The 26,809-nt window shown below is 37.5% G+C and overlaps 1 protein-coding gene and 1 long non-coding RNA gene across 2 annotated transcripts; one reads left to right on the top strand and one right to left on the bottom strand.

Annotated features, from left to right (window-relative positions):
• Positions 1-8,898: 8,898 nt before the first annotated feature.
• On the bottom strand, positions 8,899-10,793 carry LOC137022631 (uncharacterized). Its single transcript, XR_010895413.1, has 3 exons — positions 10,294-10,793; positions 9,136-9,240; positions 8,899-9,028 (listed from the first exon to the last, which is right to left on the bottom strand). It is a non-coding gene; the product is annotated as an uncharacterized lncRNA (long non-coding RNA).
• A 305-nt stretch (positions 10,794-11,098) lies between these two features.
• Positions 11,099-16,596, top strand: LOC137022630 (coiled-coil domain-containing protein 106-like). The gene is made up of 5 exons (XM_067389043.1): positions 11,099-11,166; positions 11,943-12,003; positions 12,241-12,384; positions 12,593-12,838; positions 16,210-16,596. Exons 2-5 carry the CDS (start codon positions 11,943-11,945, stop codon positions 16,509-16,511), a joined length of 753 nt encoding a protein of 250 aa, XP_067245144.1. The 5' UTR covers positions 11,099-11,166; the 3' UTR covers positions 16,512-16,596.
• Positions 16,597-26,809: the final 10,213 nt, after the last annotated feature.

The raw sequence follows: 26,809 nt of genomic DNA, 5'->3' as shown, positions 1-26,809 counted from the left end.
ATCGCTGCAGTAGCCTATCTGCATGTCACCAATGTTGAAAACTAGTGCCACGTAGGATTCATTATGGGCAAAGCGAAGTTAGCACCGCATCCAGTCCATACCGTTCCACGTTTAGAGTTGTGTGCCGCTGTCATGGCAACCGAGATGGCGGACACAATCTGCTGCGAGATGAACATTTAGATGCATGCCGTGAGATTTTTCACTGATAGCAGGATTGTTCTCGGGTATATCCATAACACCTCCAGAAGATTTCATGTTTATGTTGCCAATCGAGTCAATCACATCAGGAAATCAAGTCATCCACAACAATGGCAGTATGTTGCCTCCGAACAGAATCCGGCGGATCATGCCACCAGACCAACATCTGTTGACATCCTCAGGGCCTCTAACTGGTTCTCAGGCCCTGAATTCTTGAAAAGCGGCGTTGAACCTCCACAAAGCAACAGCTTTGATCTTGTTGGCCCAGAACTTGATGTTGAAGTTCGGGCTCAAGTTGCTGTTAACTACACCAAAGCTACAGAAGGTCAGTTCAGCTCTGCACATTTTGAATGATTTTCTAGCTGGAAGAGACTGCTGCAAGCCATCGTAAAACTTATTCAAGTAACAAGAACATACGCCAAAATTCAAAAAGTGGATGCCGTTGATGCACGTTGGCAAGCTTAAACTGTAGTCATTCGTTGTGTCCAGAAGGAGTTCTATGGAGACGAGTTCAAATGTTTGGGAGATGGGATTCAGCTCTCAAAAAAGAGTCCACTGAGAAAGTTAAATCCTTTCATTGACGAGGATGGACTCCTTCAGACTGGAGGATGCCTTACTAATGCTGACTTACCCAGAGATGAAAGACATCCTGTTTTACTGCCAAAAACTTATCACATTGCAACTCTCATAGTGAGACATTACCATGAGGAAGATTGTGTCTGGTGTCTAGTGTCCTCTATAACTGTGTGACCTGCAAAAAACTGAGAGGAAAGTTAATGGAACAGAAAATGGCACCACTACCAGCTGACAGACTCACTGCAGAACCCCCATTTACTCACGTCGGCCTGGACGTCTTTGGGCCATGGAGCATTGTCACTCGGGCACTCGTGGAGGTAGCTCTGAAAGTAAGCGATGGGCAGTGTTATTTACATGCATATGCACGAGAGCGGCACACATCAAGGTATTAGAATCCATGTCTGCTTCGAGTTTTATAAATGCTTTACGACGGTTCTTTGCTATCCGTGGGCCGCCCAAACAGCTTCGCTCTGACAGAGGCACAAACTTTATTGGAGCGTGCAAAGAGTTCAAATTCAACACCAGTGATCCAGAACTTACAAGCTACCTTGACAAGCAAGGATGTACGTGGACTTTCAATTCTCCCCATTCATCTCATATGGGAGGTTGTTGGGAAAGACTGATAGGTGTAGCACGTCGTATTCTGGAAGGGATGTTACTGCAATCTAACACGAAACACCTCACTCATGAAGTGTTGACGACACTGATGGCAGAAGTCGTGGCCATTCTAAATGCCAGGCCATTGATTCCAGTGTCAACTGACCCTGACAATCCGTCTATATTGACACCTGCGATGATTCTCACGCAAAAGATGATTCCAGTGACAATGTCTCCAGGTGACTTCGATCATAAGGATCTTCACAAAAATCAGTGGAAACAAGTGCAGTGTCTGGCTGAGAGCTTCTGGAAATGTTGGAGACAGGAGTATCTGGTGACTCTGCAGAAACGTCACAAGTGGACTGATGACAAGCCTGCCATACAAGTGGATGATGTAGTTCTGATGAAAGACAGTCAGGCTAAACGTAACGACTGGCCAATTGGACTTGTGGTAAAGACATTGCCTAGCAAAGACAACAAAGTCCACAAGGTTGAAGTTAAAGTTGTGAGGCAAGGATCAACAAAAACTTACATCAGACCCATCTCGGAACTTGTCTTTCTTATGTCTAAGGACTCACGAGGTTCTGATAAATTACGATGATGTTCATAAATGTACCTACTGATAGATTGCATTTATTTGGTTGATAAGATGTTGATAGTGGTATAATAATATACCAGGTGAGGAGTGTGCTGCCCTCTAGGGTTTAGTTATAGGACTTAGTCGGACTCGTTTCAGTGACGGATTTAGTCGGACTCATTTCAGTGATGGACCTGTTAGAGCAACAACGCAGAAATCATTCACGAGTCTGCTTCATTACACAGCTTGGTCAAATATGTGTCTGTAAGTAATTTAAAGCCCATCTTTCAAGTTAATTTTATACTTTAATTTATACACAATATTGTATGAAAATGTCCATTTAAAAAGATATACATAAGAATACAAATGTTTTACAACACCCACGGGCAGAAATTAAGAAAAAAGTGTGCCTATTCTAAGCTACGCTCCAAAAAAACGCCCTTTCCCAGAGAACGCGTCATATGACGTAAGGACAGGCAAACACAGGCGCCGCTGCCGCCATCGTTCTCAATGTGGGTTTATGTAGTCTGAGAGGCGGAGACAGAGAATAGAGATTGTCGTTATCGTTAGTTTGAGTTGTCACAATGGTGAATTCTTGTGTTTGTTTTGGATGCAACAACTCCAACTTGTCTGGCCATCGGGTCCACCGATTTCCAAACAAGAAACACAAAGATTTCCGTGCTTGGATACGTTTCGTCCAGGCAAAGAGAAGCAATTTCGCTACCTCCTCAGTGACAAGACACACGGTGGTATGTGAAAAGCACTTCACACCGGACAGCTACAACCAAGGAGATCTTATGGAATTCCGTATGGGATTTCGACGAAAAGAGTGGGTTAGGCTGGCAAATGGAGCTGTGCCATCGGTGCATGCAAGTCCACCTGCAAAATCTGGCCGGAGCAGAGAATCTGCGCCTCGAAAACGGGAGCTTTGCACAGTAAGTCTTATAATACCATATACAAATTGTTTCATCGAAATGTAGCTCTGCATGTCATTTCTGCAAATGTATTTTTCTTGACGTTATAATGGATTCGTCTTGGCATGACTTTGAGAATTTAACGTTAGCACCATGAAGGCACAAAAGCCCGCCTCAGCTTACTCTTGTTACACCCCGTGAGGCCTGCAAATGAGCCTCGTCTGACACTTGTCTTATTAGCTCAATAAAATAAGTTTCCATTTTCTGAGAATGTGCGAGTTAAAATTGTATGTGGTCGCATTCGCATATTACTACTCGGTCAAATTCACGCATGAATTGTCCTGCATTTAACTTGTTTTAGCGCCCGCCAAATTATTTTTTGCCCCGCCAAAGTCTTTGATCGGTGAGTAATGTAGATGAACTGCTCCGCGTGTGACAGGGCGCGAAAGAACGAGAGAGCCACCGGTCGCACGCGCGCACTTTTCACCGTCTCCAAAACGCATCCAAGTAATTCTTATACAATATTCTTAGTTACATCAGAGTTGCCTTGGTTTTCTTTGACTAATCAAAGCTGGTATCAACAGGGCACATGCGATGGAACGCAGCTCGGGACTACTTTGAAAAGATTTTGAAAAGATTAGCAGTCATTTAAATAATGCATTAATGGGGGATGAAAGGACTACATTTTTTAAAGTTCAAAGTTGTGATTTTGGTCTGTTTTCAGATTTTGGCAGAGAGTGCTGCCAGCAAAGAAGGGGCGGGTGCAACTGCCACTCCAGATCCTGGAGATGATGGAGATAGAGACATCTCAACAATGGAACCTGAGCAAGAAGTGGTCCATCGTGGATCACAGTGCAGCATAAGATGTTTACATCGTTCATTAGGTAGTTAGCTTATATCTAGCATTCACCATACATGCCACATACAATCAAAAATAAGGATAACATGTCAAAAATTTGATGATCTCCATGGTTACTATTTTGTAATTTCCACTTTTCAGACAGTAAACATTAAAAATGAAGAACTTCATAATGTTAGAAAAATATATTTTGTACTGGGTTGCATTAGATAGTGCATGTGTTGTAACCAATAAATGTACCATGGTGAACAATTATTAAGATGAATCTCTTTCATCTAAGCTGTTCAGGTAAAGCCTCAGATGGTGGATGTGGGGACTCAAACCGAAAGGTTTGAGCATCACAGATCAACTCCACTGGCCAGTCCTGAACAAAGTGATGATGAATGTTCATTTTCTGATAACATCAACCATTCTGGTGATATGTCATGGAGTCCAGGAGAGGAGATGTTGAGTGAGCCCTCTGAGGAGGAACCAGAAGAGCTGGAATCTCTCAGTGACCCAAAGTAAAAACCTTTTTATTAATGGAAACTGTTTCTGATTGTGTATCAAAAAATGTCATAGTCAGAATTAATGTGTGTTTTCCTTTTCTTGTTTTCAGTGCTGTTGACAAGTTCATTGTTTGCCAGAGGCAGTTGCTGTCCTTGTTCACGGTTTGCCCTGCATGCTGTGGGGAAACCCAGGGACACATAATGCACCCCGAAGGAACATTTATAAAAGTCAAGCAGGTAAGGTCTTATTTGTCAACTGTCTATGAGAAGCTGAATTATAGTCTGTGAATGCACAGTATGTATATTAATTATTTGTGTCTTAACTATACAGTTTTTTTACTGGCTCATCTTAAAGCTGCTTGAGTATTGAATCTTCTCTCATCTTTCAGGCCTGCAGAACTTGTGGTTATGAGCGTTACTGGCAAAACCAAGAAAAGGTGCATCGAAACATGCCTGCCTGCAACCTTTTACTCAGCGGTGCCATCCACTTCTCAGGTTGCATGGCTACTCAGACAATCAGGATGCTGAAGCTGTTTGGACTGCAGTGCATAAGTCCCGGCACTTTTTTCCGCCATCAGCGCTATTACACTATCCCTACCATCGTGCAGGCTTGGAGGAAAGAGCAGAGGGGGATCATCAGGGAGTTGAAGGAGACTGGGGGTGGATTGATCCTGTCTGGTGACTGCAGGTACACTGAAAAAAATAATTTCTGGACATCGGTTGCACATAATTAAATTATGTTTTCATAAAATAAAACGAACATAAATTAAAATTCATTTCATTTTAAGAAAACATGATTCAATCATGTTGAACTGGTGTACATAATTAAATAATGTAAATCCAAAATTTTAAGAAAAATCATTTTAAGAAAACATAATTCAATCATGCGCATTCACATTTTTCAGTGTCATTCTGCACTTTGCTCCCAAACACACTGGCTTTTCTTTTCTTGGGATGTACAGCAGGTAGTGTTATAGTATTATAGTAGTGTTAAAGTATTGATACTAATAACATTTTTTTTTTTTTTTTCAATTTCTGGATATTGCAATACATTTGTACATTTGTAGCATGTAAATGATGATAGAATGAATATGGCTAAAAACTAATGCAGTCTTGTATAGCAGACCAAAATGTTATAGATTGATAACAGCATTACATATTGTTTGCCAAAAAATAATTGCAAAGATGAGTCCTTGTCTTAGACCCATTTGAACTGAAAACATTAATGTCATGTATTTCTGTTGCATTTCACTGCATTGGGTTAGCTTTGGAGACCTAATGTTTTATCTACTTATCTCGTACAGACTTCTTTTAGCAGCCCTACATTTCAATAGTAATGGCAACAGAGATGTAGCTCGAACCAGTGAGGGTGAGGCACGCTACGCCGTGCGCTACCCGCGGTTTCGGAAAGGTGGCTGGGTAGTCCACCCCATCAAGGAGAAACCATCTTACGGTTAGTAGTTTCACTTAGTTTTTCAATATCTTTTTTATGTGAATCTATCTTTTTTTTAATGCGAGTCAACCATTTTACTAAATGTGTTCTAAACATTTCTCTCCTTAAGGATACGCAACAAATCTTATGGTCTCTCTGATAGAGGAATACTGCAAGTCACCACAGGCCCTACAAGAAAGCAGTGCTGTCTTGTCCTCTGCTGCACCGCCCCCCCTCACCTCTTCCCTCCAGAAGGTTGCCAAGGATGAGGCAGTCAGCCTCCATCTCGCACGACACTCACGTTTTAACATATAATAAAAGAGAATTTTTACCAGTACAGTTTGTTTCAATGTATTTATTAATCATCTTCCAAGTGTGGCCACTGGAAACCTTTGTATGTTTGTCCCTCCTCTGCAAACTGCCTCCTTATTGCTGACACAACACATGAAGGTATGGCTTTCCTAATGTTCCTGCCTAGTATTCCGTACGCCCAGCGGACAACCTGCCTGTATGCTGTGTATCGGAACTGCCTGTGGTGGAGATTGGGACATTACATTTTGATCATACCATGTTTTCATAGTAAACAATTCCAATTGTAAATATTGCATGTTCTGTTGGCTGATATTCTACTGTACTACACAACACCAAAGTTGTTTTTATAGTAAGTATATGGAAACCACTGAGTTTAAAAACCTGCATAACAGGATTTACTATTTTGGTGTAGAAACGCTGTTTCTTTGAATTGCAGTGTGAAATAATTTTTGCTCAAAACCTACTCTTGTCTGCTGGCTTGGAGAGGGCCATGCTCCTGTCTGAAGTTCATGTATGCTATCTGCAGCACAAAAGGATTCAGACAGGATGCTTCAAACCCTGGATGGAGTGTGAGGCAGGTAATGTCTTCTGGGGGATCTAAGTTTTGGACAAGGGACCAATAGGCATCGACCTCCCTACAGCACACACTCTCCACTGCTGATGGCATAGCCTCACATCTACCACACAAGCACCTGTTAAACAAATGTGCCAAGATAAACTCACTCTCCTTCCTTCCTTGTAGCTCTAGTGGTTGGTGTAAGACCTTGTAAGAAACGACATGTAGTACTTAATTTGGTAACACTTTATTTTGATGGTCCCTTTATAGATAGTCTGCTTACTATAAGTTACTTTACAAGTGCATATCTACTTACTCTCATCAGGATAGTATCTGTAGATTGTCTATTATGTGTTTTGTAACAAGCATTACACTGTATGTAACATGTATACAGCTATTAAACAGTCTGTCAGTAAAGTGTTACCAACGTGTTATCCATTTAGGTTGTAGATGTTCAACAGCATATTAACAGACATGCAACAAATCCTCAACAAGTTTTCAGTACTCTAAAGCAGTGGTTCCCAACCACATTCCTGGAGTACCCCCAACACTGCACATTTTGCATGTCTCCTTGATCAAGCACACCTGAATCAAGTCATCAATTCATTAGCAGAGACTCCAAGACCAGAAATGGGTGTGTCAGACAAAGGAGACATGGAAAATGTGCAGTGTTGGGGGTACTCCAGGAATGTGGTTGGGAACCACTGCTCTAAAGTACAACAAAGTAAGATCTTTTAAGTAGTCAGCATGTAGCTATTAACCAAAGTATCAACAGACTTTCACTAAACATTCAGTTGTCTATCAGTAGCAACACAAACATTTCAAATGAACTTTATGTATATATCAGGTTACTTACAATTGATATTTTGCTTTCGCAAGGATTTTCAGAAGCGCTCAACTAACAGTTTGTTGCATTTAAATTACATTTCAGTAGACTGTCATTTTACTTTGAGGTGAATTCATATATCCATCTGTTGCCATATTAGGCCCATCAAAATGAAGTGAAAATCTAGGAAATGCTGTCGAATGACTCTTACAAGAATTTTCAGGAGTGCTCCACTGACTGTTTGTTGCATGTAAGTTACATTTCAGTAGACTATCGTTTTACTTTCAGGTAAATTCATTTATCCATCTGTTGCCACATTTGGCCCATCAAAATGAAGTGAAAATCTAAGAAATGCTGTTGAATGACTCTATAGGCCAACATCAAAGACAACATGGCTACTAGTTGTCAGTGGATTTTCAGCAGACAGTCAATAGATAGTAAGTACAGACACCAATAAGTATTTGGTCTAAGATTAAGAAAATGACAGCACCACAGTACAAGTACATATCTGCCAAATGGGAAATAAATACCAGAGTCATTAGTTTGTCCAGCCAACTGCTTTTAATAAACTGCTGTAAAAAAAATAATTAAATAAAAAAAGGAGGCTGTGGACAACACAAAATGAAATTCTCTTTTTTTACTTTGATATATGTGTGCGCATCTGTGAGAAAGTTCCAAGAAAAAAACATGAAAATTTGATATTACCAACAACACTTTTTTATAGGGTTATAAACATGAATTAAAACAAAAAAAATAAAATAATAATAATAATAAAATAAAGTCAGTGATAGAACTGACTGATATCATGCAAAAGCCTTCCGAGAATCCCCTGTCTGTGTCTCCTGCCTAACCAATATGTCCATTCTATGTATATCAGATGTTTTTTGAGAGCCTTCTCTGACCGGTTTGCACGCAACCTCCACACTTCCCTTTTGAAGTTTGCCCATGCCCTTTCAATGTTTTGTGTATGCACCCCAGTCAATGGATTAACAAAATTAATGCTATGGTTCACTGTGTGGTGTTGGTATCCTCTCTCTGAAAGCGCTGAGTATGCACGCCACTCATCACTATGAATGATGCTGCCTCTTTTTACATGTTTCTCTATGATTGGTAAAAGGGTTGTCTTGTCCCTTTTGTCCACCAACCGCAATACTGGTTTTCGGGAAGGCAAAATCTCAACCATTCCGAATACCCAGCTTTTCCTTCTCCATGCACCTCCAAAACGGCCTCTGGCATACTGAAAAAACAGAAATTTATGTCAGACACTCCTGTTTTCTAAAAGTAAAAATCACTAGCCTTACAATAAATATTTTCATGCCAACTGATAGGCCTACTTCTAATCCAAATTTAAGTAGTTTTACAAGATTTATAGTATCTCAATTTCTTTTAATTTTTTATTTTATTAATAATGTAACAATATTGTGTCTTGTCTACACATCCACATGTAAAGATATATTAGATATGTTTTCTGAGGTCAAGGCTTACTTTTCGTCTGTGGCGAAACTTGCTTTCGTCAATGTGAACACATACATTGAGCCCACCAACTTTTTGTCCTCTTTTTGTCCTCAGCCTCCGCATACTTCTCACACATACACTTCGCAATTTCATGGACATCTTGGACAGAGTCGCACTACTATTTGAGATGTCATCTAGCATCATATCCACCTGTCGCATATGGAGACCCTGTGAAAATCTAAACACAATGCCATACAATATTGTTTTAAAAGGAGAGAAGCAAAAAATAAATGTGCAGACTTATGGATGAAAAGGCACTAGAGAACACAAAAAATAAAAACTTACCTGTGTATATACTTCATCCAACTAAAAAGGCTTGCATGGGAATGGGAAAAAATGGACTTAGTCCTAATGCTTTTTCTGTTTCGTCCACATGACTTCTTGCACTGCCTGCAAATGAGAAATATTCATCATATAAAATACATTCCTGTTGGCACTGCCTTAAAAAACAAACAAACAAACAAAAAAACCATCAACCTAGACTGATCTGGTTTAGTGGGGATATATATATATATATATATCAAAATAATCTAATTTTATTTATTTTGACTTGCGTTTGAGAAGCCCCGATTTATATCCATACAGATGTATATGGCAACTTGCAAATTCTAAAGACTACTACAGTGGGGCTTGATAACTACCTTGACATATTGTCATATGAGCTACAGACACAAGACTCATTTGTTAGTGAATTGGTTACACTGCATGTTATGGATTCATTGCACACGAAACATTTAACAACAACAATAAAATTAAAGATATAACTTTCAGAATTATTTAATTTACTCTGTTAAAGATTATTAAATTTTGTTTGAAGATTGTTAAATTTTGTTTGAATTCCCATTCATTGGTCTTCAAACTTTAACTCTTTAATATAATCATCATCCCACACTGTCTGGAATTATCTTGTTAAATTCTGAAATGATGTCTCTTAATTTGTTAATTTGTACGTAGGAAAAAAATATTTTAATCTTTCTCTAAAAAAAAAATAAAAAAAATAAAAAAAATCTTTATTTTTTAACACAATGATAAAGATGTCAATCTTTTTATATCATATCAATATATATATATATATATATATATATATATATATATATATATATATATATATATATATATATATATATATAAATTATTTTTGGAAGATTATTTCTTCACAATTTGAAATGGAACCCAAATCTGAATGATTTCTGATAGGTACTGTGTTACTATAAGATGGTGAAACTTTGTAAAAGTAGCAAAGCAAAAAGATTTGTTAAAGTCTAATAGTATATAAGTATCCATTAATGCTTATGTGAACGGAAACCTGTTTTCCTTTATTTTTTATTTATTTTTTCCCAGTTATAATCATCTAAATGGTACTTCTATTGATGCTATTTTCTCAACTTGTTTAACATGCCTTATATTTAAATATCCATATAAATGAATAAATCAGATACTTACCAGATGTATCCATCTTTACAAGAAGAGGTCACCATTTTCATGCGTTTCTTGCATCGCCTGCATTTCATTTTACCATGGAGTAATCTTTTTCTTTGCATCCACTTTATTAATTTCAGACGTGACTTTTTCGTTTCACTAACATAAACTTTCTCAATGAGTCCTCTTAATAAAGTGCTCATCTACACGGTGGATTAGCCTTAATGTCCAACTATTCTTTTTACTTCTTTTACCTTCTGTTTGATATCTTCCTTCCTACTCGAACTTCATAACCTGCAAATTCAAATGTTTTTTTAATGTTGAGCTCTAACTGCGCGATTTCAGTTTCCAATCAGGCGCGAACAGACAAATCCGGAAATGGGCGGGACTTGACGGCCCAGTTGTTTTGGCAACAATTATTATTTTAAATAAAATAATATACTCTATGCTATTTGTTTTTATAACGTTTAATTACTATTAAGTTGTAACTAAGTTTATTTGTTTTATTATTTAGTAGTTTTTTCTGTCCCGATTGCACCAGCGGCGTTGTCATAAGGTACCTGATACATATCTCAGCGCTGTCGTCACACAGTGTTTTCCGATTACTCAAACCAAGTTTATTTAATCATTTTTAAAGCTTACCGGGGCAGATTTTCATTTGTATTTCAGATATATTGTAATGATATGTTGTACTTTTTAAAAAATAAAAAAAAATATTATACGTTTTAGTGTTATAAGACAGACTCGAATAGAATATACGATTTTCGGAGCAGCCAAACGCCCTCTTGAGGAAGACTATGGTGCTTAAAAGTTTTGCCGCCCAGTGGATCTTCTTTAACGGCAGAAAGCAATTTTTGAACTCCCGCACGGTGTGATCGAACGCTCCAGAAAAAAAAGGTATTTTATTTAGCTTTTTATTTAAAGTTACTATGTCACTTGACAATGTTCAAAGTATTGTTTTAAGAAGTGAAAAGTGATTGGCTTTATTTGTTTATAAAAAAACTTATAGTGTGATCCATTTAAATGTATCAGGCTATATTGTAGTCACTAGTAGTAAACTACATTTTTGTTATTTTCTTTTTAATGCCTAAAAGCTTTTGTATACAAGTATACCAGAAGTATAACAATGACAAAGTGGAAAAATTAAACATTGTCATTCAGGAAACTGGGCCTGTTGCACGAACTGCTTAGTCATCAAGTCATTTTTAAGTCACTTACATAAAAACTGGTCAAATCTATGACCAAAAACACAAACTAAGACTGATTACCCCTTGGGGAACTGGCTAACGTTAACTTGGCAATACATCTGATACTGTATTTGTTAATCTTTGTTAAAGTTAGTTGATAAAAATACAGCTGTTCATAGTTTGTTCATGTTACTTCACAGTGCATTAACTAATGTTAACAAATACAACTCTTGATTTTAATAAATTAACATTAAAAAATATTAATAAATGCTGTAGAAGTGCAGTTCATTATTAATTCATGTTAACTAATCTAGTTAACTAATGTTAATTAATGAACCTTATTGAAAAGTGTTACCAGACTGTCTTTGCAACTGGCCTATGGTCTTACCTTGAAAATTTTGCCACCCACTGAAATAATTTATGGTATGCATGCTTCTGCATGTAACATAATTTATTAATTAATTATTTTATTTATTTGATTATTAGATGTCACATTACAACACCCGCAAAAAACGCAACGCAGAAAATGTAGAGGATGAATGTGAAGGTAAGTCATTTGACAAATAATTATATAGCAGTTTTCTTACACCTAACTTCACACTGGTTTCTTTAGTTTATTTGTGCCCTTCAATATATAGGAAATCTGTTATGTCTTTATATATTTGTATGATCTGTTGCTTGTGTATAATAGTGCTGCTAACTCTGTATATAACTAAACTACATAAATGTGTAATCACTGTTTACAACAGTGAAAAGGGTCACAGTGTTTTTGTTGTTGTTTTAGCTCCAGTGAATACAATGAAGCCAATAAAGCAAGAAATACTGATGTGGCAGAACAAGGCAGAAGTATTACAAAATAAAGTGAATGAGTTGGAAGCCTTGAACAGCGAGCTTCGGCAGCAAGTTGTGGAGCTTTCAGCACAGCAAAGTAACAGCTCAACACATTAATTGTATAATCTATACATTATTATATACATAGAATATATTAGATTGTATAGATATATATTTTAGATGTGTAAAATGTATTTTGAGCACTGTTTCAGATAGTACACCAGAAATTCATTGTATGTATCATGAAAATGTATATTGCCTTTGTATTGATTTTGATGCAATATTTGTTATATTTCTTCATTCAGATCTGATTCCTAGTACTTCAGTGGCACATGGAGAAAGTGGTGCTGATGACCTAACTAGTGATGGGAACACATCAACTGATGTGGAGTCATCGGTCACAGAAGAATCATCTGATGATTCCTCTTCAAGTTCAAGTTCTGAAGAGACTCAAAGAAAAACAAAGAAAAGGAAAACCAAGAAAAACAAAAGCAAGAAACATAAGAAGAACAAGAAGAAGGGCAAGAATGAATATGACAAGATAAAACGAGGTAAACACAGTTGACTTTTTATGGTTGTTTTTCTGTTTAAATCATAGTGAATGATAAGCTACTTATTTATTTATTTAATTATTTGCAATGCAAATACTTATTCTTATAAATACGTATCCACATTTTGTATAGCACAGGAAGAGGCAGTTAGGTAGAGGTGTGGATTACTGCATATAAAACAGAATTTAAATACTTTTGCACATCTTCACACTTACAGGAACAGACCACACTCCACAGACACAAATGTGTTTATGAAAACGGAAACTTTATTCAACCTCATGTTGTATAATGTACACCGTTTTATCTTTGAAACACAAAAAAAAAAAATTTTTTTAAAGAATATTACTGGATGCTGATTCCCATGCTTAATTCATTTACATTAGTCATGATATATTTGTGTGCGAAAAACTAATACAGTAAAAATTTTACAGTACGTGTATTTTCCTGGTACATATATAGTAATTATGTTGTACGTACAGGTAAAAGAGTGGTAACACAAGGTACTTACCTGACATGTATGTACATGGAAACTAATAAGAAACACTGCTGTACTTTCCATTGGTACAAACATGGTACATACTTTGTACATATAGACAAGTGTTGGGTAATAACAGGCACTTACTTATCGTGTCCGTATATGGTAACCAACAGACACATTACTGTACTTACTAATGGTATATACACAGTAACTATGTTGTACTTATGGACAAGTGTGGGTAATAACAGGCACTTATGTGTGTGGTAACTAGTAAGACCTATTACTGTACTTCCTAGTGGTATATACATGGTAACTATGTTGTACTTACAGACAAGTGTGAACACACATAACAGACACTTACTTACTGTGTGTGCATGTTAACAACAGTACAAAACAGAGGCTTACCAAATAGTGTTTTCTCACTGATGCCATTTAAAAAACAAAATTATCAAGAAATAAAGTAATTGTTTTGCTGCACTATGTATGTATTTATGTTGTGTTTTATGAACTGTTAATGCTAAATTGCTCTCCACAACAGTGCATCTTATTTTACAGTCCTTACTAGTTAATATGCTTAAGCTTATTATTACAAAGGTTAAAGAGCTGGTCATTCCTATGTAATGTTTATGTACAAGGGTGTACTTTATTTTATGGTCCTATTTCCATGTACTTACTATGATCGTACTAGTGAATATACCAGTTAGTTAACGTGTAAGTTACACCTGTGGCCGGTTGCATAAACTTAGCCTCTATGTTAAGACTATGACTTAAGATCTAGTTTGACCAACTAGCAGTTAATTAGGGCTAATCAGTCTTACTTTTCTGATTAGACTGATCTACCTTTTTATGTAACTGACTTTACAAAGTTAGTACCAGTCTTGAAGAAAAAAATAGATGACTTTAGTTTTAAGACTAGTCTAAGCAGTTTAAACTGGCCACTGGTAAGAGCCGGTAATTCCTATGTAATGTTTATGTACAAGTATGCACTTTATTTTATAGTCCTAATTCCATGTACTTAGTATCAACTTACTAGTGAATATACCAGTTAGTTAATGTGCGTGTGTGTGTGTGTGTGTATATATGTACAAAGTAATTACCATGTATGTACCATTGGAAAGTACAGCAGTGTTTCTTATTAGTAGTGAATATACCAGTTAGTTAATGTGCGTGTGTGTGTGTGTGTGTGTCTATATGTACAAAGTAATTACCATGTATGTACCATTGGAAAGTACAGCAGTGTTTCTTATTAGTTTCCATGTACATACATGTCAGGTAAGTACCTTGTGTTACCACTCTTTTACCTGTATGTACAACATAATTACTATATATGTACCAGGAAAACACACATACTGTAAAATAAAGTGCTACCACCATTTCAAACAAACAAAATAGCAAATGACAAACAATATTTGTAACAAACTATAAAATAAGAGTTCACTCATTCAATCTTTATATAATTTATAGATGTGATTTATATAATTTATATGAGCTGTGTCATAAAGCTACAATTTCAAAACTAACACAATCTCCAAATGTGTGATTATTTGTAAGTCTTAGCTTTCTATTGATATATTACTATGCTGGCCGTCATAAAATCCTGTTTTGAGAAAATGGGTTCTAAGGATTCCAAACAATTTTTGACATAATTTGACACAATTGAGTGATTTATGCAAACATGCATTAACATTAAAAAAGTAAAAAAACTATATATAGTAGGGGTGCAACGGTTCAGATTACTCGCGGTTCGGTTTGTATCACGGTTTTAGGCTCATGGTTTCGGTACGGTTCGGTATGTCAAATAAAAATAAAGAAAATTAGTACAAATAATTAAACAGCACAATTAAACACAGTAAAGCAAAGATAAAAATAAATAAAGTTTTTTCTGGTTTTTCATGTATCCAGTTTTAAGGTACAGAAATTGAATAAAGTAGCTAATAAAATGTAAAACAACATTGCATGTAATCTTCACTGTATAAATTGAATAAAGATCAATCATTATTAATTATTAAGTTACTATTCCGTCATGGGCAATGAGTGATTTCCTTGTCTTTTGTTGTTTGATTAACATTAAAAACACATTCAGAGAGCAAGAATGCAAGGGCTGCTGTCTCTTTAAGACATAATACATGGATCTGTACACTGAAACTGAACACATGCGTTCTTTCTCGAGTGTAGAAAAAAAGAAGAAGGAGACCTCAATATTTGGTTGAGTGCACAAATCTTCTCACAGCACGCACACTCTTTCGCGACTTGCACTTGAATGTTTAAATTGGCAAGGCTTAAATGAGTTTGGTTTAAACGCAGATAGCAACGTGTGCTGTTCAGGTCTCACCTGCACTCGCGCGCTATCAACACCTGGGTGATGATAAATGATGTAAATTACTGGTCATATAAAGCATAGCCTACGGCATCCTAAATGTGTATGCGTCATCACGTGCAGATGAACTGTGGTGCAAGTGTGTGCCGAACCGAGTGTGCAGAACGGTATGGTTCGATTTTTTTACCGAGAACCGTTTCACCCCTAATATATAGGGCACAACAGGGCTAAAGGCCCCCGGGGTGAAAGGCTCCCTAGATTTTATTTTTTCTTTAAACCACTAGATGGCGCAAAAACTTTCCGCAGTACTTTCTAAAACATCCACTTTTCAAGATGTTTACTTTTTAACTTGATCTGGAAAAATAAACCAAACAAAAGTAAGAAAATATCCTTGTGAAATTATTTGAAGGTGGGTTAAATGTGTTAAATTCTTTTGAACTAAATTTTAAAAATCACTGGCCTTAAAACCTAATACAACCAAAGAAACATATGGCCTCATATTATTTAAAATAAACTGGTTGGGGAGTATCTCTGCCATTGAGGTAGTCACTTTTGTTTGTTTAAATTGTTTTTCAGCTAATAATGTTCGTGATGTCATACGTCGATACAAAAGGCTTTTGAAGCTTACGAAACGTGGAGCCACCATGACCAAAGCCTTCAGAAAAGAGGGTGTCTCTCGGAATGCAGTGGCCCAGCTCGCCCCTATCGCAGAGCTGTACTTTGCAGACAGGGTGCAGTTCAACAGCATCAGCTTCACACCAGGGAAGCTAGCCGAGTTTGCGGAGAGATGCCGAGAACACATTGTGGGAGATGTTAAAAAAAAAGTGTTATCGATGAAAATTAAAGGTTCACTTTTGCCTTTTTGTCTGAATAAGTGATAAGTTTGTTTGCTATGTTTGCTCTTCGCTAAGAGGATGTTTGCATTGTTTATATTTCTAACTGTCATTTGCTACAGTGTTTGAACTGAGGGGAACATTTTATTGTTACAGAAAGGTTTTTTTTTGGTGAATCTTACAAGAAATTCTTGTAAGAGTCATTCGACAGCATTTCCTAGATTTTCACTTCATTTTGATGGGCCTAATATGGCAACAGATGGATATATGAATTCACCTCAAAGTAAAATGACAGTCTACTGAAATGTAATTTAAATGCAACAAACTGTTAGTTGAGCGCTTCTGAAAATCCTTGCGAAAGAAAAATATCAATTGTAAGTAACCTGATATATACATAAAGTTCATTTGAAATGTTTGTGTTGCTACTGATAGACAACTGAATGTTTAGTGAAAGTCTGTTGATACTTTGGTTAATAGCTACATGCTGACTACTTAAAAGATCTTACTTTGTTGTACTTTAGAGTACTGAAAACTTGTTGAGGATTTGTTGCATGTCTGTTAATATGCTGTTGAACATCTACAACCTAAATGGATAACACGTTGGTAACACTTTACTGACAGACTGTTTAATAGCTGTATACATGTTACATACAGTGTAATGCTTGTTACAAAACACATAATAGACAATCTACAGATACTATCCTGATGAGAGTAAGTAGATATGCACTTGTAAAGTAACTTATAGTAAGCAGACTATCTATAGACTATCTATAAAGGGACCATCAAAATAAAGTGTTACCCTTAATTTAATTTCCAGACCGCCACAGATGTAAGCTATAGCGTACAGCATTCATTTAAAATCTGGGATCTAAATTAATTATTTTGAGACGCATGTTGCTGGCATAGATGGTGACAATCTACATGGATGCTTGAAAAACAACAAAGTCGACAGCAATATTGCTAAATATGATTTATTAAAGATACTGCAATGTGATAAACATGGAGACAACGTTAGCCACAATTAGCTATAGCCTGTGATCACTCACCAAGACACCTGCCCAATTCTCCAACGATTCTCTTCACACCACAACTCTACTTCTCTCCTCTGTCCATTTACCCTTCCCCTTAACTCTGCCTGACCCCTCTCTCGCCTAGGGGGCTCATAATTATACGGTAATGGACCATCGTAAGAGTTGACATTTACCCCTACTGCAATCTCTTCACTGTCTGACTCCATTACGAAGAGATTTACCTGCCGTTGCGTCACTTCCGATCAGAGCGTTTTTCACAGCGGAAGTAATTTTACTCACAATTTCTTTTAAAAAACTTTTTTAATACACATTTATGATTAATTTCTTCACGCAAGTCGAGTTCCTACACTATTTATCTACACGTTCATTCACAGTGATCTTCAAAGATGGGCTTTAACGTCAGAATTGTAGTTCTTGTATGATGTATATGTTTACTTTCTGTAATGTATTTTACTACGTTCGTGACTGTTTTCATTTTCTCGCGTATGCTCAAGATCTAAGCCTTTGTTTTTCTGATGCTCTGATTTATCTGTTCAGCGACAAGCATCGACACTTCGCCTCAGATTATTTAACTTGTTTGGTTTATTTTCATCTGCTGATTTGCATAGATTAGCTGTACCAGAGAAATCGCAAATAGTTTCTGTGGTCTTCTTTCACCAGGAAACCATAGAACATCTGTTGGATGTCTGCCATAATAGCAACAAGATCTTTCCTGAACCGTAGCAGCACACCTAACAGGGAGTTGTTCAGATCAGGGCTTGAGAGCAGCACATTGTTCAGAGAAATACCTTGGTGTTGTGAGCTGGAATCAAACACCACTCGTATCTGTCCCGGTTTTTGAGGATGATACACTCCGAAGATGGGTAAGTACCAACATTCTGCATCCTTGTGGATAGGTGGTGCTCTTTCCGCATGATGGTTCTGGAAGAGTTTCTCCATGAAGGCAGAAAACTGTTCATCTCAGGGTTTCTACTTAACGTGTGTCGCAAAGAATTAAGACGAGACAAAGCATGAGCACGATTATTCGGCAGTAATGGTCTGGGTGACCCAGTTTCTCTGTTCATCTTGGTGGAACTCTGCTTGCATGATCTTCAAGAAGATCTCATCCTCGAAGGACATGGCATGTTTGTTATTGTTGGTTCTCTCAGATACTTTGAGCCCAGGTTTATCTTCGACTTGCATGCAATGAGTGGCGTAATTGAACGAATGAGAAAAAACAACAGACTTATGCTCCCCGCCATGGCACAATTTCTCTTTCACTTTGATGTGGCTTTGGCATGGAGTGAGAAGAGACGGGCGACCATTATCTAGGATGTTAGTTTTAAAGACACTCACCATTGGCTTATGGGCTTTGTCAATGCAGACATCACCTACAATCACCCAGCCTAAATCTAATCGCTGCGCAAAAGGTGCATTGTGAGGCCCATTGATCTGTTGTCTTGCTTTATGTACACGGATCATGTCTCTTCCCAACAATATTAACACTCTGAGGTCTGACGGTATCGCCGGCGATACCACCCTGGTTTTTTTCTTATCAGTGTGAAAGAGACTCAAAATACTCTGTCAATGTTGCACATACAATTAAGAGTTATACACCATTTTAATCTGTGGAATATCTTCTTTCATTTGTGTACACTCAGAGTAAAAACAGAATGTTGTGCTTTTTGTAAAATAAAGAAAACTAACATGATGCATGATCTCTCATCTCCCTCTAAACGAACTCCAATCTGATAGTTCTCAGAAAATGAACTTTAACTTAGTGAATACTAATGACAAAAAAATTACACTTATGTCTAAAAAAACGTTAAGATGTCAGGTTTTAAATCATTTAAGTCAAATCGAAAACAAACCTTCTGTGTTTATGTAATCTGTATGAAAAGATAGCCATGTCAGAAATCCATGATTCAGCTCATTATGCGCTAATGCGCCCACGCCCACGGAGGGAGCGCTATTCAGACGCAAATTCTGAGGCAATGCATGCATTCATCGTATCAATCGTGTATTTATTGTCTTGAAAAGTGTTTATTTGGATGTTAAAGCAATGGTTAGCGATCTCTAGAAGACATGCAGTTAGTTCCTGTTTTCTTTTCTTCTATAGATGAATTTTAGATGAGTTTTTGTTTCTTTAGCACCCTCCGGCTGCAGTATGAATTGGAAACTCCATTCATGGAATAGCCTCTCCTTCTTTTAGATGAATTTGTGGACTAAAATGCACAGAGCGCCCTCCGACTTCAAGGATGAATTGAAAACACCAGCGCTCATAGTAATGACAATGAATATTAAATTAATATAACTCCTCTGTATAGAAAATTGACATAAGCATATGAGAATACAATATTTCTCCAAATGTGCATGCTTTTAAACTAAAAGCCTATATTCAGACTCTTTGCATCACAGAAATACATTATATTTTAAAGTATAATATAAAACCATTACTTTATATTGTAATAATATTTTTTCTGTATGTTTCATATATCATAATGAGCTTGAGACATCACAGAAGGTTTTTTTTTTTACAGCCTACCTGACTGAAATACCTCATTAATATGCAAGTCATTTCAGCTCATTACTATCCAATTCTTGTCTTCTCAAGTGAGAATGGCCCATTTTCAGTGGTGATTCACGCAAAAACTCTAGTTTACAACCTCCAATACCCTAAAGTCTTGTGAACACAGATTTACTATACTTTTTTTGGCCTTATTTCAGTGACTTAAGTTTTTTGTTTTTTCAACAACCACGCATAAATGTTATTCCTTCAAAAACACAAACATGTACATACATGTTCTTCACATATTATTGTAGCCTAGTTTGTGCTGAATACAGTGTAATGACACTTTTTCCATTAATATGTTTATGAACAACTGAAAAAAGCACAAATGTCAGGGCATGTCCAAACTTCTCCAGGCCCCAAATCAGCCTCAGACTCCAGAGGGTTAAGATCTGAGCATCAGGTGTACAAAGATCATGTCTCTTCCCAACAATATTAAGATCTGAGCATCAGGATCTAGCTTTGGGATGAACTGTGCCACAAGTTTCAAGTGTGAATGAGCAAGGGTGTCCTCTGGAGTATGTATTTCACATCTGTTGCTCATTATCTTGTTACACTCAATCAATGGTATCCAGTGTCTCTATTTGGAAGCCGACCGCTTTCCTTCCAGACATTTCTATGGAACCAGTGCATGTTCTCAGCAAATATAGAGAGGGGTTACTCTGGATTTCAAACAGCTCAAAGAACTCTCCTTTGGCCAGTGAGCGGTTGCTCTGGTCATCAATTATGGCATACATCTTAATAGCTCGTTCCCGTTGCTCATGAGGAAATACACGCACCAAGCCCATTATCGCACAAGATCGCATTTGAGCACTTTCCCCACAACCTTCTGTACACTTTGAAGTTACCTCTGGGGTAGCATTGTCCTGCCGTTTCTTTATATGGTTCTTGCATCTGAGGTGTTGAGCGAGGCGGAGCTATGTCTGGATGCATGACTGTGCAATGTCTATCAGAATCACACTCAGCACATTTGAGGATTGTGAGACATTCTCTGGCTACATGATTCGGAGAACAACACTTGAAACATCTTTTATGTTCTTTCAGGAGGTTCTTGCGTTCTATCAATGATCTTTTCCTGAAGGCTCTGCATTTTGACAGTGGATGTGATTTGTTGTGAATAGGGCAGTACTTCAACAAGTCTGTTTTGATAGTCTCTTTCGAGTTTGCTGAATCTGACTCATCATTTGTAGACACATCTGTCTTGTGTACCGACACAGGAACTCTGCTAGCACCATGTTTATACAGCGGCCTTTCACTTCTGATGAGTGTATGGCTACTGCTTGAAAGCTTGAAACTTGGATCATTCCTGGCTTTGGCTTCACTGCAAATAAAATGAGTGAAGAACGAGAATGGGGGAAAACTGACCTTGTTCTCTTCCTTGAAACGTGAGCCAGCGAACAGCCATTTCTCCTGCAGAATTCCTGGTAACTTCTCCATTATAGGATTAATGCCACAAGGGGTATCAAGATGAGCTAGTCCAGTTAAGTACATGTCTCCTTTCGCTGCAAGTATCTCCATGAGCAGGTCTGCGAGCTCCCTGAGTTTCACATTGTCTATTGGAGATAGACGTGGAAAATTATCCAGTCGCTTAAATAAGGCACTTTCTATCACTTCTGGAGTGGCATAACATTCTTGAAGTCTCGCCCAAGAAAGTTGGAGAGCAGCTTGTGGATTATTGACATATACAGCTCGAATCCTTCTCACATGATCTGACGATTCCTTCCCCAGCCACTTGACTAATAAGTTTAGCTCCCAGGCTCTAAAGTTCTCTGGTTTATCGTCAAACTTGGTAAGCCCTGTGGTGATAAGTTCTCTTGTGCCAAGAATTTAGCAAAGTCTAACATAGGCTCAGCTTGGCTTTGAGAGTAATTGTGCGTATCTGAATGGACTGCATACCTTTGTGAAGCAGGGTCTTGTTGGCGTTGGGATGCTTTAGATGCAGTATTCGGTATCGGATGAGCCAGATTATACAGTGAATCTGCATATCTTGTGCTCTGCAGATGTTTATCATCACATATTCTGCTCCGTTCATGAACTGTATCACTGTCATATGCAGCGCTCAATCTCTGAGACTTATCAATTAAACTCGGAGTCGATTCCTTTACACAGGCTGAAGATATATTTAGAGGTAGGGTGGAAAAGTCAGAGTTCACCTGAGTTTGGTGCTTTACATATTCCTCTGTTCTCATTGAAATCACATGTGATGAAAGTGTGCTTCTCTCACTGTAACCATCATCACATTCCGTTGCTGCTGCTGCCGTCTCTAATGTTTCCGCTTCTGCCAGAGCAGCTGCAGCTTCTTTTTCGATTTCTAATGCTTCTAAACTTGCTTCCACCATAGCTCATTCCTGTTCCAGCCTAGCTTTCTCCTTTTTCATTTCAAGCTGTCTTTTTGCAAACACCATCTTGGCACGAGCAGCTTCTGCTGAGGCTCTAGCTTTAGCGGCAGCGCTAGCAACTGAACACTTGGAGGAAGATGATGATCGTTTAGAACTGACCTCTGAAGATGCTTTTCCTTTTCTTCCTTTCACTTCAGTTTGCATGTTTGCATCTGCATGTTCCTCTTGCACCCGCTGAGCCATGGCTTTTTACTGTACTGTTCTCTTCATATGTTTTGCTTTCCAAGCATGAAATATAAATAAACAGCAAGCCAAACTCTGTTCAAGAGCCAGGATATGAGCGCCTTGCTCCTTTAATATTCCAATTTGTGGTTTACACAGGCAAACTCAATGGCCATTGAACCGAGTAAAACTGTAAATTAAATAAAAGAAATAAGGAAAAATTATTACAATCAAAATGAAATTATGCTTATTAACAGTGCAATGAGTGAAATGCATATAGATACATCGCTAACTCAGGTTAGAAGCATTATCAATACACCACGTTAGCACTGATCGCCAAAAACATAAACATCTTTGATTATATCACATTAAACTCTTGCAACATATCAAACAGATGGATGATTAAAATAAACTTACAGCCATCGCTTTCGACAGGATTTAGAAGGATGATGGAATCAGATGCAACAAAAACATGTTAACAGTTTGCTGTGCCATAAGCTCGCCATTTCCTGTTATCCAATGTGCGGTGCTCGTGGAAACACGACAAAATAAAAGTCCTCACATAGGAACTGTCATGATCACCAGTGAGAGTGCCCTATCAGCCACTAGAGGGCACTCCATCCCGGACTCTTAGTTCCACTCATTACTTAGGCTGCGTCCGAAATCGCCTACTCGCTGAGTAGGTACTTAATTTCAGTAAGTACTTACTTTTCGAGCCTAAAAGAGTAGGTACTAATCTCGTTGAGTACGAATGTGATCCAGATATAATCCGCCATGTTGACGTTATCATGTGACCTACGACGTTATCACAAGCGCAACAACTTTACAACAGGTTTAATTCATATCTGTAAATATCTTGATTTTTTTTAACCCTACTAATCTGACCCACAGTTTTATCCTTAAAGATAGGCTATATATATATATATATGAATATGTTGTTAATTTCTTTATTTTATATGCATACAATTTTATCCACAAGCAAAAGTGGCTTAAATCTCCTGTTTTCCTTTTTCTCATTGAATTTAACTGTCGTTTCATCCCTTAGGCTTATAAAAAAAAAATATATATTGAAGCCTTATGTTGAATTATTCTGATATTTAACCTTGTCATTGTGCTTTTTTCTGTGTATATAATCTATTTTTTTTTTTTTTTTTTTTGTCATTATGATTGCTCATTGTTAGTTCTGCAATAATAATATAATAAAAAAGATATGAGTGACAGGTGCACTAACACCTCACAGCACCAGTAACTTGACAACGATACCTTGTACGGTTTTCATCAGCATTTGCAATATCTGCACAAAGGAGATGTCGGACAGCTGCTTGAAGATCTCACCTTTGGAGAAGACCGATGTATTACTACTAAAGATTACCCCAGAATGAACAGAATTGCTAGACCACCCTAACACTTAATAATAAATGCTGACCAATACTTAATCATATTAATTTTTTACAGAAAATAATGTATTATTAAAACAAGCAAATTGTAATGTTTTGTCATATGACATAGCTATGCATGAATAAACACTAGACAAATACAACCAAGGTGAACACATCTCAATTACAGTCAAGCAATGAATTAATGCATGAATAAAAGGACAATAGGAAACATAAATTAGTTATAGAATGAATAAAAGTAATCATCACAATAAATAAATACATATACAAGTCAACAACACATGAATCAAAGCTTTATTCAAACTTGTTCTTACAATCGCATATTTCAGCATATCTGCCATCTCACACAGCTGTGCCAATTCTGCACCTTCACCTGTCTTTGCCATCTATAATGTCCCTCACTGCTGCTCCTCTCAATGGGGACATCTTTGATCCGGAGGATGAGGAAGATGATGATGGACCCCTGAACCCCACAACCTTGAAGCAGGAGTGGGAGAAGATGTGTGGGACAATCTGACTGCTGCTGTGTCTGCTCCAAACATTCATGTGCTCTCCATGAACAAGATTACATGTAAAACATTTAAACTGATTGAAACGTTTAATAATTCATGTCAGAATTCTGTTTCCTGACATATTTCATTCAATATTTTTACAATTACGTGCTATTTTTTTGTTTCAGCTTTATTATTTTAGTGGTGTAGTGGGCTAAATCTCCGGGTTCGATCTCCGCAGCTGTCACCATCCTTAATCAAGACACTTTACTCCAGGTTACTCCATGGGGATCATCCCTGTAATAAGAGCACTGTATGTCACTTTTGATAAAAGCATCTGCCAAAAGCAAACATGTAAATAAATGTAAATGTGATTTTTGTAAATCCTTTTTTGTTAGTGTCTTGGGCACAAACACTCAATAAAGCTTATTATTTCTTAAAGTTTACTTTTTCAAGGTACTACCATAATATAAATGCATACATACAGTTTCTATTTGGGGGCTTAAAGGGTTAGTTCACCCAAACATATAAATTCAGTCATTATTCAGGTTTTTTTCCCCCACAAATGCTGCCATCACAGGCAAACATACCGACATCAAGAATCAGAAGTGCTGTAGTAACTCTGTTTGAAATTGCAGTAATTAAAATAAACTACAAGTTAATATTTAAATAGATTTGTATTCATTTCTGTAGTGTACTCACTCAAAGCCATTGACGCCATCATTCCTTCATCAGCCTCTCTCCACTGGATAAACACACGTGTGCTCATCTGTCCCTGTAACATCCAGACAAGATTCATGTTTCCTCTGAGATTTATGTGCTACATTTACATGTTTATGATGTGTTAACTCACTTCTTATCCAACTGTATATAATTTACCAACAGTACTAACGGACAAATAAAATAGATAACTTAGATCTAGTTACTTGTACATTTGTTTATTTACATTCATTCCTGTACATTTACTTCCATTCATGTAAAGTGTTGGGAACAGACAGTGAATTCTACATAATAGCACACATCACTCAAGATGTATATTTCATATTGTGATGTACTCATTACCTGCAATAGGCTACTTATTGAATATTTTCCTGTCAGATGTTAAATAAACATTTAGTAATCAACTTTATGATGTATATGGTTTGGAATTAATGTAAATCCACTTTGGAGACGAACGTGTGTTTATTGAAGCTCCCCTCTTAGCTGTACACAATAAAACGTGTTTTTACTGCAAAATCACAACTATACTACACTGACTAGCGTCTTTACACCTCTACAGTAGTTCAACAAATGCGATTTTAACACAAGTAACCAAGTTTTTGGTTTTTAATACTCACATTTGAAAACATCCATGCCGCTTTTCTCCTCCGTGTTCGAGTGTGACGTATCCTCTCCCGTGGCCTCCTGGGATAGAAGAGTGTCCATCGGATGAACACTTCAGAATCTGGGCGGGAGGAGTAGGCCATCCGGGAACTTCTCGACTACTCATTTATGATTAATGAGGATTTCGGACATACTACTCCTTTCACGTACTGTTTTCCCCCTACTATATAGTAGATAAGTAGGCATATTCGGACGCACTTTAAGTAGACGCACGTCCGAATCTCGCGAGAATTAGACATCACCCAGGTAGTTCTCGCCTACTCTTTTATGAATACTTCGGATTCGGACATACTTTTTCGCTCGCCTACTGCTTTTCCCCTACTATATAGTAGAGAAGTATGCGGTTTCGGATGCAGCCTTACACTACATATCCCATAACACACTGCATGGACTCGTCATCACTTCATTGCACTCAGCTGTTTTGTATTATGTCATTAGTGTCTATTTATACTGAGGTTTTTCTGTCTTTGGTTGTGGTTCGTTGTTAATGTTATGTGTTCTTCTGATTCTCGTGTTTGGTTTTCTTTGTGTTATTTTGTACCTGTTTGTTTGGACTGTCTTCATGGATTTTGACCCTTGCCTGTTCTTTGGATTACGACTTTGGATTACCCTTTAATAAATGCTTCTGCCGCAATTGGATCTACCTTCTTGTTTCTGTGTGAACCGCTCCCGCCTGTGAGTCCACTCCAGAGTCTTCAGAGGAGGTGGGCACTGAGCCTCAGCTTCACTCCAGTAAAGGGAGAAGGAGAAGGAAGAAGGCTTCCTTCATCCTTCAAAGCCTGGAAGCCTCTTCAGCCAATGAGTCCGCTCCAGTCAGTGAGTCCGCTCCAGTCAGTGAGTCCGCTCCAGTCAGTGAGTCCGCTCCAGTCAGTGAGTCCGCTCCAGTCAGTGAGTCCGCTCCAGTCAGTGAGTCCGCTCCAGAGCCCACTCCA

This window comes from Chanodichthys erythropterus, chromosome 7, assembly GCF_024489055.1.
Source record: "Chanodichthys erythropterus isolate Z2021 chromosome 7, ASM2448905v1, whole genome shotgun sequence".
Lineage (NCBI taxonomy): Eukaryota > Metazoa > Chordata > Actinopteri > Cypriniformes > Xenocyprididae > Chanodichthys > Chanodichthys erythropterus.
Note: the sequence above shows the minus strand (reverse complement) of the source record. Positions and strands in the feature narration are given on the sequence as shown.

Coding starts and splice junctions, on each gene's coding strand:
- LOC137022630 (XM_067389043.1), top strand. CDS start 11,943: ATGTCACATTACAACACCCGCAAAAAACGCAACGCAGAAAATGTAGAG. Junction 12,385..12,592: donor GGAGCTTTCAGCACAGCAAA/GTAACAGCTCAA, acceptor TTCTTCATTCAG/ATCTGATTCCTAGTACTTCA. Junction 12,839..16,209: donor ATATGACAAGATAAAACGAG/GTAAACACAGTT, acceptor ATTGTTTTTCAG/CTAATAATGTTCGTGATGTC.